The sequence below is a fragment of the Theropithecus gelada genome, chromosome 20 (assembly GCF_003255815.1).
Source record: "Theropithecus gelada isolate Dixy chromosome 20, Tgel_1.0, whole genome shotgun sequence".
Taxonomy (NCBI): Eukaryota; Metazoa; Chordata; class Mammalia; order Primates; family Cercopithecidae; genus Theropithecus; species Theropithecus gelada.
This window is the reverse complement of record NC_037688.1, coordinates 56,823,201-56,834,676: the sequence shown is the minus strand read 5'-3', so window position 1 is coordinate 56,834,676 and position 11,476 is coordinate 56,823,201. Positions and strand designations below refer to the sequence as shown.

General features: G+C 56.4%; 1 protein-coding gene across 2 annotated transcripts in view; it reads right to left on the bottom strand.

The window, feature by feature from the left end:
* Positions 1 to 613: 613 nt before the first annotated feature.
* GTF3C1 (general transcription factor IIIC subunit 1) overlaps positions 614 to 11,476 on the bottom strand; it is an 88,381-nt gene continuing 77,518 nt past the window's right edge. The window contains exons 31-37 of one of the 2 annotated variants that reach the window (XM_025370397.1): positions 10,667 to 10,954; positions 9,847 to 10,106; positions 5,544 to 5,824; positions 4,623 to 5,139; positions 3,848 to 3,899; positions 2,575 to 2,767; positions 614 to 1,561 (exon numbers count right to left, since the gene is read on the bottom strand). In XM_025370397.1, the coding sequence (XP_025226182.1) occupies positions 1,349 to 1,561; positions 2,575 to 2,767; positions 3,848 to 3,899; positions 4,623 to 5,139; positions 5,544 to 5,824; positions 9,847 to 10,106; positions 10,667 to 10,954 (1,804 nt within the window). In that variant the 3' untranslated portion in view covers positions 614 to 1,348. The remainder of the gene's footprint in view (positions 1,562 to 2,574; positions 2,768 to 3,847; positions 3,900 to 4,622; positions 5,140 to 5,543; positions 5,825 to 9,846; positions 10,107 to 10,666; positions 10,955 to 11,476) is intronic. The other variant, XM_025370399.1, reaches the window with a different exon arrangement.

Below are 11,476 nucleotides of genomic sequence, written 5' to 3'. Positions count from 1 at the left end.
CCTAAGGGTACACGTTCCCCAGAGGGGACACTTTTCTAGGTGAGAGAAGCTGCAGGTGGGTGTGAGACACAGCTGGCCAGCGCGGGGCCCGTCCCACCTAGAGGGAGCGGCCTCTGCTCTGCACTCTGACTGCCACAGGCAGGAAGCTAAGGCCATTGTTACTGGAACTTTCCATTTTAAGAGAAGACATCTGAATTTTTTTTTAAAAATGTGAACTCTACATTTTAAAACTGTTGGCAACTAACTTAAAACAATGTAACAATGTGAGCTCAAGAGAACTTCAGGTGCCAGACCCACCCGCAGGCCCTGCCGCCGGCACCAGCTGCACTGAGCCGAGCTGATCATGGGCCTGGCACTGGGCTGGGAGCTGCTCTGTGGGGACGGGCCTGGGACCAGCTGAGAAGGCGGCGAGGGAGCCGCCTGTGCCCCTCTCCATCCTGGAGGCCATGTCTCACCGCTGGCTGGGGCCAGGCAGGGCTGCCGAGCTTAGGATCAGGGCCTCCCTCTTCCTTTGGTTTCAATGGGAACAGCCATTCCAGGTTGTTCTGCAGCCAAAGTAGGGAGTCCCCTAGGGGAATCACTGATTCTTTAGGAAACACACAAAACAGAAGAATGCATTTTACTTCCCTTTAATCAAAAAATAAATAAATACACTCCACAGGGACTTTTTTTTTTTAATGAGGAAAAAAGGTGAAAGAACAAAATAAACCAAACAAAACCCAAACCTCCAGGGACTCTTCATTTCCGGCCCGCAGGGAGTCACCAGCCAGGCCGAGGGACACGGACAGCCAGCCCAGCTGGGGCCTGCCAGGTGACTCGCAAGGTTGGAAAGGGAGCTGCTCTTCTCTGGGTCGTTCAGTCCCAGCCAGGGGTTGGAATGTCCTGCCTGCCGAGGGGCCACAGTCCCCATGGGGACCCCCCGGCAGCAGCGCACACCGATCCCTATGCTGCAAGGCATATCCCACAAGGCCCTTCCTCTTGGTGGCACTTAGGCACTCAAGGAGCCAGGAGATCCTGCCAAGATGGCTGGAGTCTGGAATGTGAGGTGTGCACAGGCGGGGCGAACTCCGGAGACCCAGAGACAAGAAGCACCAACTCCCAGTGTGATGAGGCCAGTTCCCAAGGGGTAGACCCAGAAAAGCCTGGGGGGCAGGCAGGTGGGGGAGCCCCTTTCCAGAATTCCAGGACAGTGGGAAATGTGTCGGGCTGTGACTCTGGCCAGAGCACCTGTCCCCTGCTGCAGGAGGCTCGGCAGACCCAAGGCCGGGGCACAGTGGTGTCTGCCGAGCATCAGGCAGGAGTGGTGTGGCAGGTGGTGGCTGGGAGGGAGGGAATGCCCACAGGGGTCCTAGAGGTGGATCCACTTGTTCCAGTTGACCTCGTGGGGGAACACACGGCCCAGCCGGAGGGTACAGTCCAAGGTGGGCTCGTAGAAGGCCATGGGGCTCTCGTCCAGGCTGGAGGGCGCCTCCACCTCTTCCACCACGGGTGTGGAGAAGAGCGAGACGGCCCTCGGCTTTCTCAGCCAGCGCTTCCGGATGCAGCCGAGGGACTCCAGGCCCTGGAGACACCAGACACACCGGTTACAGCGGCACTACCCTCGCCTGCTTGATTTATTCTTCAAGCATTTAGGGAATGCTCTCTCTGTACGAGGAAGCCACTTCCCAGAGCAGGGGACACCTGAACTGGGCATGAGTCAAGTGGGGATGTACCAGGAGGGTTCAGGCAAAGGCCCTGGTGGGAGAGGCAGCAGCCTGAGTAGCATGTGTACAGCGCGGGCCGGAGCCACCACACTGAATCTCATGTGTGGAGGAGAGGCCTGCAGCAGGGGCTGCATCCCAGCGTCCTGTGAGCCAAGACTGGCTTCCAGGTGGGGCTCCGTTTGGCTCGCAGGGAATCTGACACTGAACTTCAAGCTCCTAGCTGCTGGAGGAGCCAGAGGCCCAGAAGAGCCTGGGGGGCAGGCAGGTGGGGGAGCCCCTCTTTCCAGAGTTCCAGGACAGTGAGAAACGTGTCGGGCTGTGACTCTGGCCAGAGCACCTGTCCCCTGCTGCAGGAGGCTCGGCAGACCCAAGGCCGGGGCACAGTGGCGTCTGCCGAGCATCAGGCAGGAGTGGTGTGGCAGGTGGTGGCTGGGAGGGAGGGAACGCGCACAGGGGTCCTAGAGGTGGATCCACTTGTTCCAGTTGACTTCGTGGGGGAACACACGGCCCCAGGCGCACTGGGCCAACGGAGCACAGGGCAACTGTCAGCTGAGCAGGAGGCAGCCGCACCAGGGGGCAGCTGCTTGACCCATGGGGCCCTGCGGACTCATGAGTTAGTGACCCCCGGCACAGAGAAAGCATCAGAGACAAGCACCGGGCACCCCCTCTTCCAGCCTGGCCAGCAGCATGGAGCTGGTGAAGGACACCGAGGGACGGCCTGAGAGGCAAGAGCCCAGGACAAGCTGGGGGAGGGGGTGCAGGCAAGCAGTATGGTGGTTCCGCATGCAGACTGGGGCCTGAACATCACGGCCGGGCCATTGAGAGCACCCAGCCGCCCCCACCCCCTGCTGAGCCTGGGAAGGCCCCATACCTGGAGCAGCTCCAGCACGGCGACGGGCTGCAGGACGCCCTGGTAGTGGCGCAGCAGGCAGTTCTCGGGGATGCCAGGCCTGGTCATGATGTGGTACAGCATGGCCTCCATCATACCCTTGCATACGGGCAGGTTCAGGTGGCCATCCACGACACGCCATGGCCGGCCGATGAAGCAGACGCTCTCACAGTCCCTGCAGGGGGAGGGCTTGGCATCAGGGCTTGGCGGGGGCAGGAGGGCAGCTCGTTCAGACAGAACACTGAGGCTCAGGGGTGTCCTGGGCCTGGCCCAGGTCACAGGGCTGAGACCAGCCGCCACCTCTTGTTCTCTGCTCTCCAAACTCCCCGCTTCTCTCCTGTCTGGACAGAGGGGCCCTTGACCGCCAGCTGGGTGGAACCATGACGTGGGGTCCTGCTCAGATGCAGCTGTAACTGAGGCTTCAGTGGGCCCACCCACGTTGGCAGGAGAGGGCCAAGAGTTGAGACTCCTGGACTTGCCAGGTCTCCTGGCAGCCCGGGCAGCAGCTACCTCCAGGCTGTGGCGAAGCTCACAGGAGCATGACCCTGAAGCTCTGCCCCACACCATGTGCAGAGTTCCAGGAACGCTTTCCTTGAAACGGACGTTTCTGCTACTAAACCAGGGACTGAACAGCCACCCGGGGCCCAGGAGTGGGGCGGACCCAGAAGAGCTGGACACCTGGCTCTTATCGCTACGGCTGGGCCTTGGAGGAGCACACCTGAAAGCCAGGACACAGGCTCCTGAAAGCTCCTGAAAGCCAGGACACAGGACACTTGGGCCCTCCCAATCTGGGGTCAGCACACACACTCATGGGAGGCGCCCCCACCAGAGGGGCTTCTGTGGCCCCCTTGCTTCCTATAACTGTGTGGCACAGTTGTCCCGGGGGCAGCTGGGCATTCAGGGCTTATCCCTCTGTGGCCCCTGGCTCATCTGCAGGAGCGGGTGAGGTGCCTGTGGGCCATGAGGAGCCAGTGAAGTGCAGCTGACGGCACCAGGTATGGTTCTCCGCCAGCGCCCTGGGCATTCTGGAAGCGCAGCCCTTGTTCCAGGCCGACCTGGGCACTGCTGGTGCTCAGCACGCCTGCTGCTCACCCACTGCGCCCCTCCAAGTACCCCTGCCGAGAACCACAGTGCTGGGCAGCCTGTCAGAGCTGGCACCTGGGGAAAGACCCTCAAAAACCCTCACACAAATCCTTACCCTCGGTCCCTGTCAAGAGCCCCACCCGAAGCCCTGGAGCCAGAACCCCACACCCACCTTTCCCGCGCTGCCTGGGAGATGCTGCCGGCTCCAAAACTCTCTGCGAGCCCTGAGGGAAGAGGAAGAGAATGAGAGAGACTCGGAAAGTCAGGGAAGCCATCTCTGCCTCCCCACGTTCAGCATGGCACCCAGCATGAGCAGGGCACCTCGAGGCTCAGGGGATGAAGCATCAAAAAAAAGGACAACGATCATCTCACAGAGCAGCCACCTGGAGGTGCGGGGCCGGGGAGACTGCCGCACACAGTGCCACATGCAAGCAGCGTCCCAGGCCCGGACAAGCCCCACACCGGAGGAAGCCAGCGAACACCTCATTTTCCACCCAGAAGCCCTGACCACAAGGGTGGTGTAAACCCGAGGCAACAACAGCCCAAAGAAAACAAAAACGCCCAGAGAAGCCACATGAGAAGGCTGCTGCTGATGGCAGACGTGCAGGACAGGAAAGGGCGTGCTGCCACCCGAGGAAGGTGAGACCTCCATGCCGTCACTGCCCCACAGCAGCTGCTGCAGCACACACGCTGGCCCCACCGCCTGAGCTCCCGCTCCAGAACTCACAGCGCTGCCTGGGGGTGTGGGAGGCCCGCGCTCCCCTGGAAATGCATTTACAGGCAGCATCCTCCCCCGTTGGGGCTCAGGCTCCGAGAAGCTGAAGTCAAGCCCCTTTTGTGTCAGTGGCAGTTCCCCTATCCCGGAGGAAGGCGTGGGGCCCATCAGGGCAGAGGGGAGGGAAAGCGCGGGTGGGGTGAGGTGGGGTGGGGGACAAGGCGCACGGTACCTCTGGGGTCTTCAGAGCCCTCTGGAGGCTGCGCCTGGCCACTCAGCTGCTCTTGGCCTGGGGAACTGAACTCTCCGACGCCCTCTTGGTCTTCCCGTGCTGCCCCCGCTGCAGCGGTGTCTTCAAGAGCTGGGGGTGAAGATGGGGCCTGGGCTTCTGCCCCGTCTTCAGCTCTGGGCCCAAGGCTGGGGGCCAAGTTTGAGTCCTGGAGTACCGGCCTCTTGGCAGGCGTCATCTGGGTGCTCTCAGTGTCGGTCTCCCCATTCTCACTGGCCCAGCTGGCACGCCTCTTGGTGCCCCGGGGGCTGTGAGAAGGAGGTGCCTGTCCCTCGAGGGGGCTGTCCTCGCTGGAAGACCCCTCCAGGGGTCTGGCCTGGGGGTCTTCTCTCTGAATGTCAGCGTCTTCTCTGTCTTTCAGCCGCACCGAGTGCAGGAGCCAGGGCCAGGCAGAGCCCATGGCTACCAGGCGCGCGGTGTTGCCGCCGACCTCCAGCACCTGGTGCTGCTCCAGGAGGGCCTGGGGAGGCAGGAGACACAGGGGGTCTGTGGGGAGCCCGGGATCCTCCGCGCTGGTGACCTCTCGTCCCTGGCGGGTTGAGTGCCCTGAGCAGCCCAGGCTCGCGAGGCGGGCCTGGCTCCTAACCCTGGGGCTGCCCCTTGCTAGCCCTGTGCCCTGGAGCAGCCTCTCTTCCTCTCTGGCCGCTGGTGAGCCGCATCAGCTGTGGTGCAGTTGTGGATTCACAACTGCACCCTCAAAGTGGATGTGAAATGCCCCAGTTTTCAAATGTTAATGACTAATTCAACGTTTAAAAAGAACGCAGCATGCTATGCCCCAAATCAAGCCCATCCTCAGTGTGCACCTGGCCTGGGAGCTGCAATTTCCGCTTCAGTGATATCCGGCTAGCCTAAGGCACAGCTCACCTGGACGCAATCTGCGAATGTCCTGGTACGCCCGCCACCTGCCTTCTCCAAGGCCGAGAACCGTCTGCGCAGCTCCTCCTTGTCAATCCCAAAACAACCCGTGGCTATAATGACTTCCAGGATCTCCAAGGCAGCAGTCAGGTCTTCGGGACTATACCCAGACAGCTCCAGCTGGAGGACAAACTCCTCCAAGCTGCAGGTGTTTTCCTGGGGCTTTATCAGCTTGGTGAACGTGTCAGGGAGGGAGGAGGTTCCCACTGTTAGCTCTTCCAGAGGAGCGGCTGTGGGGACACGGAGGAAGATCAGAGGCAGCCCGACAGAGGCCCCCCTCCCCTGCCCAATGCACAGGCCACACTCAGGAAAGGCATGCTCCAGCACCAACTCACTGCTTCCCCGACAGCCACAGGGGTCACCTGCTGGGCAGACAGGCTGGGCCCCTGGCAGTCAGGCTCCTGATCCGCAACCCTGAGCCTCTGACTACAGCTGACTGGATTTCTCCTGGCCACTATGATTCTCGTGCTCAAGACATAAAGTGAAGGGCACAGAGGCTGAGGACTGGGGTTCGAGAACTGTAAAGCCCAGTGCTCTGAGGGGGAGTCACTGACCAGGGCTGGCCTGGTCCCATCCCTTCCTGCTGCTCATGTGCCCACTGTTCCTTAGACCCTGTGAGATACTCCAGGCCCCTTCTACACACCCCACTTTTGCCTACACTAGCCAGAGCTGGCTTCTGTTGCTTCCTATGGAATATGTCTCTGCTAAGGCCATAATCAGTAGGTTATCACTACATTTTTGCCCAGTCCAAACTCCAGACAAAGTACAGAATTCTAACTGTGGTTATGAAACATAGAGTGAATACCATCAACTTCAACAACGCACCTCACTTTATTGTGCTTCACGGATATTGTTTTTTGGGTTTTTTACATACTGAAGGCTTGTGGCAAGTCTGCACCAAGAGAGTCTACAGGCACCACTTTCTCAACACCGTGTGCTCGATTTGTGTCTGTCATGCTTGGGAATTCTCATATTTCATCTTTTTCATGATTATCATATCTGTGACAGTGGCCTGTGATCAGTGACCTTTGTCCTTACTATTGTCACTGTTTAGGGGCGCCATAAACCACGCCCACATACGACAGCAAACTTAATTGATAAATGTCATGTGTGTTCTGACAACTCCAGGGTCCAGCCATTCCCCACTTTCCTCCCTCTCCTGGGACTCCCTATTCCTGAGACACAACAATATCGAAGTCAGGTTGGCTGGGTGCGGAGGCTCACGCCTGTAATCCCAGCACTTTGGGAGGCCGAGGTGGGCGGATCACGAGGTCAGGAGATCGAGACCATCCTGGCTAACATGGCGAAACCCCATCTCTACTAAAAAATACAAAAAATTAGCTGGGCGCGGTGGCGGGCGCCTGTAGTCCCAGCTACTCGAGAGGCTGAGGCAGGAGAATGGCGTGAACCTGGGAGGTGGAGCTTGCAGTGAGCCGAGATCGCGCCACTGCACTCCAGCCTGGGTGACAGAGCGAGACTCCGTCTCAAAAAAAAAAAAAAAAAAAATTGACGTCAGGCCAGTTAATAACCTTACAATGGCCCCCTCTGTGTTCAAGTGAAAGGGAGAGTTGGACATCTCTCATTTTACATCAAAAGCTAGAAAATATCAGACTTCGCGAGGAAAGCATGGTGACAGCCAGGACGGCCGAAAGCTGGGCCTCTTGTGCCGAAGTCAGTCAAAGTTGTGAGGGCAAAGGAAAAGTTCTTGAAGGAAATGAAAAGCGTTACTCCAGGGAACACATGAACAATAATAAAGCAAAAACAGCCTTGTTGCTGATATGGAGAAAGTTTCAGCGGTCTGGATAGATGAAACCAGTCACAACCTTCCCTTAAGCCAAAGCCTAATCCAGCGCAAGGCCCTAACTCTCTTTGATTCTATGAGGGCTGAGAGAGGTGAGGAAGATGCAGAAGAAAAGCTGGAAGCTAGCAGAGGTTGGTTCATGTAGTTTAAGGAAAGAAGCCGTCTCCGTAACATAAAAGTGCAAGGTGAAGCACCAAGTGCTGCTGGAGAAGCTGCAGCAAGTTCTCCAGAAGCTCTGGCTAGCTGAGATCAGTAATGAAGGTGGATACACTAAACAGATTTTCAATGTACACAAAACAGCTTTATATTGAAGATGCCATCTAGGACTTTCGTGGCTACAAAGGAAAAGGCAAGGCCTGGTTTCAAGGCTTCAAACGACAGCCCACTCTCGATAGGAAGTAATGTAGCTGGTGACTTTAAGTTGAAGCCAGTGCCCATTTCCTATCCCCAAATTCTGAGGGAAGAGAATTATGTTAAATCTATTCTGCCTGTGCTCTATAAACAGAACCGCAAAGCTGGATGACAGCACGTCTGTTTACAGTGTGGCTTACTAAATATTTTAAGCCCACTGTAGAGACCTACTGCTCAGACAAAAAAGATTGCTTTCAAAATGGTATGCTGATTAATGATGCCCCTGGTCACGCATGAGCTCTGATGGAGATGTTCAAGGAGATGAATGTTGTTTTCATGCCTGCTAACACAACATCCATTCTGTACCCCATCGATCAAGGAGTTATTTCACTTTCAAGTCTTATTATTTAAGAAATACATTTGATGGCTGGACACAGTGGCTCACGCCTGTAATCCCAGCACTTTGGGAGGCTAAGGCGGGTGGATCACCTGCAGGAGTTCAAGACCAGCCTGCCCAACATGGTAAAACACCATCTCTACTAAATATACAAAAATTAGCCGGGTGTGGTGGTGGGTGCCTGTAATTCCAGCTACTCGGGAAGCTGAGATAGGAGAATCACTTGAACCTGGGAGGTGGAGGTTGCAGTGAACTGAGATCATACCACTGCACTCCAGTCCAGGTGACAAGAGTGAAACTCTGTCTCAAAAAAGAAAGAAATTCATTTCGTAAGGCTATGGCTACTACAGTGATTCCTCTGATGGATCTGGACAAAGTAAACTGAAAATCTTCTGAAAAGGAGTCACCATTCTAGATGCCATTAAGAACATTTGTGATTCATGGGAGGTGGTCAAAATACCAACATCAACAGGAGTTTGGAAAAAGTTGATTCCCACCCTCATGGATGACTTTGAGGGGTTCAAGTCTTCAGTAGAGGAAGTAACTGCAGATGCAGTGGAAATAACAAGAGAACTAGAGGCGGAGTCTGAAGATGGGATGGAATTGCTGCAATCTCAGGATCAAACTTGAACAGATGAGGACTTGCTTCTTATAGACGAGCAAAGAAGGTGGTTTCTTGAGTTTCTTGACATAGAATCTACTCCTGGTAAAGACGCTGAGAACATCATTGAAATGGCAACAAAGGACTTAGAATATTACATAAACTAGGTCTGGTATGGTAGCTCACACCTGTTGTCCCACCCCTTTGGGAGGCCATGGCGGGAGGATCCCTTGAGGCCTGAGACCAGCCTGGGCAACAGAGCAAGGCCTTGTCTCTACCAAAAATTTAAAAAGTAGCTGGCTGTGGTGGCACATGCCTATAGTCCAAGCTACTTAGGAGACTGAGGCAGGAGGATGACCTGAGCCCAGGAGCTAGAGATGACTATGAGCTATTATTGTGCCGCTGTACTCCAGCCTAAGCAACAGAGCAAGACCCTGTCTCTAAAAAATAGGCTTGGTGTGGTGGCTCCCGTCTGTAATCCCATCACTCTGGGAGGCAGAGGTGGGAAGATCACTTAAGGCCAGGACCAGCCTGGGCAACATAGTGAGTCCCTGTCTCAATCATTTCAAATAAATAAATAAAAATAAAAAGTAAAGTTTCAAAGGTCATCAATAGAACTAAGATAGCGTCAAAATTGGAAGTAAAGGAGGCAGGAGATCATGAATGTGAGTGGAATACTCATCTTTCCTAGCAAGGGGTCAAAAGATAATACCTAAAAGGTTCCTAAGAGCGCACACTTTACTAAGCACCAGGAGACTAGAGCCCTGCGGCCCCCCGGGGAGAGTGGGCGGGGTGAGGAGGCGGGAGTGCTCTGCTCTTCCTCGTGAGCCCGCCTGGGTGACTGCTGGTGCCTGCGGCACAGCTGTGACTAAAAGACAGCGGTGGTGCGGGGAGCTCTCCCACAGAGGTGTGGGCACGGCACCGGCACCTGGGGAAGGTGTCCCTTGAGTCAGCTGCAAGGATGGGGTGTGTTTTTCTGTGTGTCCTGTGGCTGCACGCCTGGCCTGGGGAGCCTGAAGGTCTAGGTCTCAGGCCAGGCCTCAGGGTCCTCCTGGATGATGGCAAGGCCGGGCCCTCCCCCAGCACCAGCAGGAGCACTCACCAGCGGGCCTGAGCCGGGCGGGCACAGGGCTGCAGCGGAGCTGGAACTTCATCTGGCAGGAGTTGACCACTATGCTGTCATTGGGATTGAGGTTGCGGGTGCTGACAATGCCGGGGGAGTAGTAGCCCCTCATCAGCAGGTAGTTAGTGTGGGAGGCCTGTGCAGGTTTCACCTCCATGCTCCGGCGCTTGCCCCCTATGCCTTCATCCAAGTCATCCTCTTCATCCTCGTCATCCTCCAGGCTGCCATCCTTTCCCAAGCTAGAAGAGAATTGCGACCTGGATACCCAAGCACAGGCCAGCCAGCTACTACTGCAGCCTCTCCCCTCCCTCGAGAGGTCTTTGTGGCCGGGCCTCAGCAGTGGCCCCAGCAGCTGGCTGTGCTTCATTACCAAGGCTGGTGTGGACGGCTGCCCCAGATCCATCCCCTTTCCCACCTTCCCGTGCAACGCGCTCATCCCTTGTCACATATCTGCGTCTCTGTGGGGACTGTTCCTCTTGCCCGTCTCTCAGTCCAGAAAACACCCACTTCCCCAGGAATCCCCAGTTCTGTTGCAAGGCCCTCAGGACCAGTCCTCCCTTCTCTTCCCTGCCCACCCCCACCCCCGCCACTGTGCTGCGTCCTTCTCTTTGGCCGATTCCCATAACACCTGGGAGGCATCAGCAGAGGACGCCTTGGACACTGGCCTATAATCCCCAGTCACTCATCTGCAACGCCCATCCTGCAAGCTCCCAGAAGGCACTACCGACCCCTGCCGGTCTGTGTCTGGCCAATGCCTAGCACATGGCCAGACCTGATGCTGCAGACGCCGGGCTCTTACCTTTTGATGACCTCATTCTCCACCATTGAGCTATCTACCACGATGATCTGCTCCGGGATCCTGACATCCACGGAAATAAGGCCCAGAGAGAAGAGGGTCAGGACGGCCACACAATTTCCTCCAGGGCCATCCAGTGAAAAGGCCACCATGTCATTTGTGGGCTCATTATTATCCTGGTCTTTGAAAGAGAAACGATCAGGCTGGTCCAACTTGCCGGCAGCCCGCATTCTGTCCAAAAACTGGAATGACTCCGTGCAGATGGTGCTTGGAAATCGCCACGTAAAAATCCTACACAGACAAAAAGGAAGGGCCTGACTGAGGGTCGGCCGTGGGAAGCCATCATTTGGACAGGCTATGAGCACGTCAAATCATTATGATGAGAACTAAACAAAACGTCCCATTTCTCCCCTAAAGCTCTCCGTCCCATCCCAAATGAAGGCGCTGTGTAGCGGTGTTCGTGTCTCTCTTCCCTGCTAGCCTGAGTACCTTCCATGCAGAGTACCGTCTCCTCGTCTAATTCAATGTGGCCTCACCTGGCGCTCCAGGAGGGCGCTGGCAGGCTCACCTCACAGGCACTCACTGTACACAGCTGCTGAACTAGGGATGGTGAGCATGCTTTCTGTAATAATAGTCCCCGCACAAAGCCAGCCCTGGTCTCACACGTGTACCCAAGCTGTCTCCATGCAGCACCTGGTGAGTCACTTCCCCGGCTCTGTCCAGAGAGCAACATTCCACGATCCTGCTACCAGGGTCAGAGGGAGGGACCCAAAAGGCCTTCCTTGTCTGCTGACCACTGCCCTCGGTTCAGAT